The sequence below is a fragment of the Oratosquilla oratoria genome, chromosome 15, assembly GCF_046742065.1.
Source record: "Oratosquilla oratoria isolate Oo_2021 chromosome 15, ASM4674206v1, whole genome shotgun sequence".
Taxonomy (NCBI): Eukaryota; Metazoa; Arthropoda; class Malacostraca; order Stomatopoda; family Squillidae; genus Oratosquilla; species Oratosquilla oratoria.
This window is the reverse complement of record NC_134791.1, coordinates 18,130,353-18,137,852: the sequence shown is the minus strand read 5'-3', so window position 1 is coordinate 18,137,852 and position 7,500 is coordinate 18,130,353. Positions and strand designations below refer to the sequence as shown.

The window sequence follows — 7,500 nt, the reverse complement described above, 5'->3', positions numbered from 1 at the left end:
ACGTTGTTCGTTACTTACGACGTTGCTTGTTACGACTCACTACCGCTACCATCACCCCCACCACCACAAAATAATGATCGGTAGAGGTGCCAATAATGTCCTCCCCCCTCTATAACACTGACATCAATATTGCATATCAATATTCCAAATAGAATTGTAAGGTTAAAGACTCCTGTAGCATTGGTGACTAGTTACACTAGTAATGGTAACAATGTTAGATTTGTACTAAAACACAGAGGTGACCACTGTTTTAAGTAACAGAGCATTGGTGAGTAGTTACACCAGTAATGGTAACAATGTAAAGATTTTTGGTTAATAATGGCAACTCAGAGGTGACCACTGTTTTGAGTAACATAGGCAGTGTCAATTGTCAAACCTCAACTAACTGGAACTGCTGCTGAATGTGGAACTTGGGATCACTGAATAGTTGAAGTAAATCTACCACATTAGGAGGAATGACAGTGTAGTTGTTGAACTCCACTTGGCAGAAGAAGACATAAAGCCAAACAATGAATCAAACAAACGAGGGAGACCCAATTTTGTGAAGACTATATTCTTTGGTTTGATGTGTGTGTGTGTGTGTGTGTGTGTGTGTGTGTGTGTGTGTGTGTGTGTGTATGTGTATGTGAGTGTGTGTGTATGTGTGTGTTTGTGTGTGTGTTTAAGTGTGTGCCTGCGTGTTTATATGTGTGTTTATGTATGTGTGTATGTGTGTGTTTGTGCGTATGTGTGTGTGTGTGTTTAAGTGTGTGCCTGCGTGTTTATGTGTGTGTGCGTATATATGTGTGTGTGTGTGTGTGTGTGTGTGTGTGTGTGTGTGTGTGTGTGTGTGTGTGTGTGTGTGTGTGTGTGTGTGTGTGTGTGTGTGTGTGTGTGTGTGTGTGTGTGTGTGTGTGTGTGTGTGTGTGTTTTACGAAGAAACAAATTGGAAATAATTCATAAGTACTTACGAAGCCAAGTCAAAACTGAAAAATCGTGAGACGCCTTCTTCTCCTCACCTGTGATAAAAAACCAGGGGCATTAGAAGGGAAATGCCTTCTTACGCCACTGCCCACTTTCGTCCAAGAAATAATCATCCCCCGGGGTAGCTCCTGGTAGTGGTGTTGGTCGTGGTGGTCTTTGATTAATGATGGTGGCGAGTGGGGTTGTCCGCGTTGTGGGAGGGACTTGAGGTGTGGTATGGGGTGGCAAGTATCCCTTAGGCAGTGATGGTAAGTCTCGAGGCTTGGCCGCATCTTCTCCAATCAACTGCAAGACGATGACGAAGAGAACGATCACTCTGCCGCCGATGCTGCACGACATTTTCCAGCAGCCCGAAGGTGTCTATAGAGATGGGCGAAATCTTTGCCGTTACTGAACTGTTTGGCACTGCGAATAGTGGCTTTTATAAGGGAGAAGACGTGTGTTCGTGTGCATGTAACACCCATTCTCAAGGCTGGACATAAGAGCTAAACAATCTAAGACATCATGAGTTTGCATGGGAGATTGCCAGCGACGCGCCCTATCGGACCCAGCATTATCGGCTGAAAGAAACCTGCACAGCGAAGCTATAGCGATAATCCCATACCACACTCCTGGTCATATGGCCATTTCCCGAAGGTTGAGTGTGGTTTGAATTTTCCGCCAAAATCATCGGAAATTTAAAATTCCCGGCTCTGTGCAGGCATGCGCATTGTCGACCCCACCTCCCCCTCCCTATTCCCTCCCTTCTTACCCGGCTAGCTCGAGCCGGACGTTGCGTCACTTAGCATCGCGGAACCAGACGAGTCGGTCACTCCACAACCCACCTTCTTTTCATGCCGGTAAGTCTGGTTCCTGCTCGTGCTCGTGTGTTCTCGTAGGGAGCCCTACCTGTTCTCCTGCAGTTTTTCCCCTTCGGTGTTGTGTCCAGACACCTTTGGGACACCCCTTCTATGATTATCATTATTCTATTTTCAGACCAAACGCTTGTGTGTGGAATCCGGCTGCACAGCCAGGATCTCGTCAGACGGCCACCACGACCTCTGCTCCCGCCATGCCCCTTGTTTCTCACAAGCTGGCTTTAACCCCCTAGCCTGCGTTGTGTGCAAAGCGCGGGTTGAGGAGATTCGTGCTGCTCCTCCCAAAACCCGTTCCAAGCTAGCCGCCCTCGAACTTCTTCGGGAGGCATGGCGCAGAGCTCGGAAATTGAAATCCGCTGACGACCCCCCCCCCTGGTGTGGGCGGATCCGGCGTTAGGCGTGGAATTGGGCCTCGTTCGCCCTCGCCATCCGTCTCCCTATGTCTCCGAGACTTCCGTTGGTGGACAACCTGGGCCTCTCGGAGTACAAGGGGACGAGTCTGATGTTACGGAGTATGGTGTCCCCGAGCGTCCTCAGGCCTCTCGGCAGCCCCATACATCCGACCATCAAGGGTCCTTAAAACCCTTACGGCTTGCTTTGTCAAGCACCCCCACGAACTCGTCTTCCTCCCTAGTTCACTCACGTGAACCCGGCAGGAAATCTCGCTCGAAAAAGAGGTCTGCCTCACCGAGGTCCAGGACGCTCAGCTTGTCCCCACCCTCCACAGCCTCTCCCCCCAACTCACCCTCCCTTCCTCGCTCTCCTTTTCCTCGCCGTAAATCCCACAAGGGCAGGGAGCCGGGGGACGAAACGAGGGGAGAGGGAACTCTGGCTGCCCAAGTGGCTGCCCTCCTTCCGTCCCTGATAGGCCCCGTCCTTGAATCGGCCCTATCACATTATCCGGCCTTTCAGACCGCGCAAATCATAACGCACCCCTCTCCAGAGCAACCTCCTATTGAACCTACGGCTCTAGCCCCCCCTCCCACTCTCCCTCCTGGTCCTTCCCTCCGCCCCTCCGTGCCGGCGACAGGTATAGGACTAGAAGGCCCCTCTCAGGAGGAACCCCCCAATCAGACGTCCGTCGGGTTGGACGGGGTGGAGGACCACTACAGTTCTTCTTTACCTTATCCTCCTACCATGACGGACTCTTGAGTTCACCCCTTCTCATGGTGTGACCTTCCCCGGTCCTGGGAGTACTCGTTTGGAGAAGATCACAAGCTAGTGGCCTGGTCTCCCGACTACTCGCTACTGGAGGGCTGGAGGAGGAGAGATGACGTTATCCTAAAGTGGGCCAACGACGCGGAGGGGGCTAAGGTTCTATATAAGATTCGACCCCTCTCCGCCCCGGCCTCCACGCCCTCCAGGATTTCCACCTCTAACACTCTGGACGCATTAGGTGCTCTCCTGGAGAACCCTCGTTTAAACCCTGATGGGCATATGTTTGTCGACAGGTCGGGGGACTCACCGGCGGTAGCACTCTCCCCAAACGCCTGGTTCCCGCAGGAGAAAGGGGAGAAAGCCTTAGACATCCCTGCTCTCGAGCGGGCCCAAGACCAACCCAAGACGGTTCCTCCTCGACGGCATATCCCTTCATCATTCCCGTCGTCCTGCCACCACCCTTCGCGCCGGAGGGCCTGCGCGATTGCTTGTGGCACTCGGGCAGGGACCCCGCCCTCCCCCAGCAACTTAGTGAACCGGAGGCTAAGTTGCTGACGACGGAGGCCTCGACCAGACAAGACCTTGCCTCTACCATCTCGACCGTCACGGCAATGGCGATGATGAGGAACTGGCTGACGACGCTCGCCACGAGCTTTGAGGACTTCCCGCGGGAAGAATTGAGGTGAGTGGGATATTTCAATCTATAGAGGGTCCAGACCTGTCCTGGCGAGAGACGCTCGGGTAGCGTCTTCACCCAGGACGGAGCCTCTTGACTAGCGCCCGAGGACGAGGTCGTTCGGAAACGACCTCGGCTTCGCATATGTTATACGTTCTACAATTGAGCGATGTGACTTTATTACACCCTCCGGGGATCGGGATCCTTCTCGCCCTACTAATTTGATTCGCGTGTTTTCTGTATGCAGACACACCCTGGCGGCACTCTCTACCGTGGCAGAGGGTACAGCCAACATGGCGTCATCAGCCCTACCCCCAGCAGCGAGGGCCTTCACCGCGGCTCGTCTGGCAGCTCGTCAGTCTGCAGCGCGGTCGGCCCCGGAGATAGCTCGCCGGGGCGTGGTGAGAGCAGCTCCCCTTTCCCGTGGTCTGTTCGACCAGGAAGCGACAGACCGCGTCTTCGCTACGGTCCCGACCGTCATCCAGATCCAACAACCCTCCCAACCGGAGATTCCAGGACTTCCTTCGGAGACACGCGATAGTGACCATCTCCGCTAGCACAGTTCTGGACTTCCTGTCTTGGCTAGCTGACACCACCAACAGGGCACCGGAAGGCCGACCCGGGCCATGCCCCCCACGCCCACAACATCAGAGGCCTCGCGGCATCGCTGGCGTTTCTCCGCACCCACTCTGTGGAACGGGTGCAGGACCTCGGGGGCTGGGCATCAGCAACTTCCTTCAGGACACGGTATCTCTACCACTCGATCACCCCTGTCCCATGTGTCGCCATGGGAACGGCTCCACCCCTCTTCGCAAAAGAAGGGGGGGCAAAGGGCGACCGAGGGGTAGGGGAAGGCCCAGGAACCGCTGAGCAAGATACAATATTCTACATAGAATTTATGCACTATGTGAATTGTACAATATTATTTTTATAAAAAATAAATAAATAAATGAATATATATATATATTGATATTGATATCGATATAAGTAAAAAAAAAAAAAAAAAACAGGTCGAAATGGACATGACTTCTCCTATTCAACTTAAGCTAATCTATAGTCATGATGGTCAAGAACTTTACCATGTTGAAATTAATTTCAACGCTCACTGTGACTCAGATCGAAATGACCATGACTTTTCCTATTCAACTTGAGCTAATCTACAGTCATGATGGTCGAGAATTTTACCATGTTGAAATTAATTTCGACGCTCACCGTGACTCAGGTGGAAATGGACATGACTTTTCCTATTCAACTTGAGCTAATCTACAGTCATGATGGTCGAGAATTTTACCATGTTAAAATTGATTTCGACGCTCACTGTGACTTAGGTCGAAATGACCATGACTTTTCCTATTCAACTTAAGCTAATCTGTAGTCATGATGGTCAAGAATTTTACCATGTTAAACTAATTCAACGCCCACTGTGACTCAGGTCGACATGAACATGACTTTTCCTATTCAACTTAATTTAATCTACAGTCATGATGGTCGAGAATTTTACCATGTTAAAATTAATTTCGACGCTCACTGTGACTTAGGTCGAAATGACCATGACTTTTCCTATTCAACTTAAACTAATCTGTAGTCATGATGGTCAAGAATTTTACCATGTTAAACTAATTCAACGCCCACTGTGACTCAGGTCGACATGAACATGACTTTTCCTATTCAACTTAATTTAATCTACAGTCATGATGGTCGAGAATTTTACCATGTTAAAATTAATTTCGACGCTCACTGTGACTTAGGTCGAAATGACCATGACTTTTCCTATTCAACTTAAGCTAATCTGTAGTCATGATGGTCAAGAATTTTACCATGTTAAACTAATTCAACGCCCACTGTGACTCAGGTCGACATGAACATGACTTTTTCTATTCAACTTAATTTAATCTACAGTCATGATGGTCGAGGAAAATTAACCATGTTAAAATAAATTTCGACGCTCACTGTGACTTAGGTCGAAAATGACCATGACTTTTCCTATTCAACTTAAGCTAATCTGTAGTCCATGATTGTCAAGAATTTTACCATGTTAAACTAATTCAACGCCCACTGTGACTCAGGTCGACATGAACATGACTTTTTCTATTCAACTTAATTTAATCTACAGTCATGATGGTCGAGAATTTTACCATGTTAAAAATTAATTTCGACGCTCACTGTGACTTAGGTCGAAATGACCATGACTTTTCCTATTCAACTTAAGCTAATCTGTAGTCATGATGGTCAAGAATTTTACCATGTTAAACTAATTCAACGCCCACTGTGACTCAGGTCAACATGAACATGACTTTTCCTATTCAACTTAATTTAATCTACAGTCATGATGGTCGAGAATTTTACCATGTTAAAATTAATTTCGACGCTCACTGTGACTTAGGTCGAAATGACCATGACTTTTCCTATTCAACTTAAGCTAATCTGTAGTCATGATGGTCAAGAATTTTACCATGTTAAACTAATTCAACGCCCACTGTGACTCAGGTCAACATGAACATGACTTTTCCTATTCAACTTAATTTAATCTACAGTCATGATGGTCGAGAATTTTACCATGTTAAAATTAATTTCGACGCTCACTGTGACTTAGGTCGAAATGAACATGACTTTTCCTATTCAACTTAATTTAATCTACAGTCATGATGGTCCAGAATTTTACCATGTCAAAATTTATTTCAACGCTCACTGTGACTCAGTGATGTCACGGTATGATGACGTCATTGTGATAAATTGACGTCACCATGTAGTCCTATGACGTCAATTTGTGTCCCTGTGACGTCACGAGACGATCCTATGGCGCCATGATCAATCCGGTGACGTCACAGTACAATCACATGATGTCACTAGGTATTAAACATATAGAAGTCCGCTTGTGGGTGACGAGACGTCACAAATTGCCATAGCACACTATTGGATGAAGACGCTCGCCACGGGCTTCGAGAACTTCCCGCGGGAAGACTTGGGGTGAGTTGGATACATACCGAGGGTCCAGGCCCGTCTTCGTGGGAGACGCTCAGGGAACGTCTTCACCCAGGACGAAGCCTCTTGACTAACGCCCACGGACGAGGTCGCTCGGAAACGAACTTGGCCTCGCATACTCCCTTTCGGTTTCTCGCTTACCCCGAGGATCTTCACGAAACTAGTGAGAGTGGTAGGCGTACGTTGGACGGAAGCAAGCGTCTCCACACTCATGTTCCTAGACGGCTAGTGGATGCATTTGCCCACCGGGGAGGGTGCATCGGCCGACATCTCAATGGCTCTGAGTGTGTTGGCGGACGTGGAGTTCGGGGTGGACTGGGACGGGTCTGCCCTTGCTCCCACATAGACTTTATTGGCTCGGGATTGAGTGGGACACAGTCAGCGTCCTTCGGGTGCTCCCCTGCGCCAAAAGAGCGTGCTTCTCTCACACGTCCTCCCTCCTTCGGTGGCGGGGGGGGGGGGGCCTCAACTTCGCGACCCCGGCCCTTCCACTGAGCCGCTTGGGGCGCCGACGGCTGGTACGGGAGGTCGACAGGAGCATACTGCTTCTCCCGCGTGACCTGCCCGGGCCGATACCCTCAGCACTCCACAGGTTGTTGCGTTTCCTGGCTTCGGTCGGGGGCCCTACGCCGGTCGCTGGAGTTTCTCCGCACCCACTCTGTGGAGCGGGTGCGGGACCTAGGGACTGGACATCGACGACTCCCTTGGGGACACGGTGTCTCTACCACTCAGTCGCCCCTGTCCCATGTGTCGCCATGGAAACGGCTCCACCCCTCTCATCTCAAAAAAGTGGAGGGGGCAAAGGGCGACCGAGGAGTGGGGAGGGGCCAGGAACCGTTGAACAGGATACAAATTTCGTATAAT

The 7,500-nt window shown here is 49.9% G+C and overlaps 1 protein-coding gene across 1 annotated transcript; it reads left to right on the top strand.

Annotated features, from left to right (window-relative positions):
• The first annotated feature begins 2,885 nt into the window (after positions 1-2,885).
• LOC143033007 (uncharacterized) lies at positions 2,886-4,726 on the top strand. The gene is made up of 2 exons (XM_076198204.1): positions 2,886-3,660; positions 3,902-4,726. The coding sequence occupies exons 1-2, from the start codon at positions 3,590-3,592 to the stop codon at positions 4,209-4,211; spliced, it is 381 nt and encodes a 126-aa protein (XP_076054319.1). The 5' UTR covers positions 2,886-3,589; the 3' UTR covers positions 4,212-4,726.
• Positions 4,727-7,500: the final 2,774 nt, after the last annotated feature.

Bases quoted from the DNA above. Each gene is read 5' to 3' on its own strand.
- LOC143033007 (XM_076198204.1), top strand. From the start codon at position 3,590: ATGGCGATGATGAGGAACTGGCTGACGACGCTCGCCACGAGCTTTGAG. The intron at 3,661-3,901 runs GTGAGTGGGATA...TTCTGTATGCAG, and splicing joins TTCCCGCGGGAAGAATTGAG to ACACACCCTGGCGGCACTCT.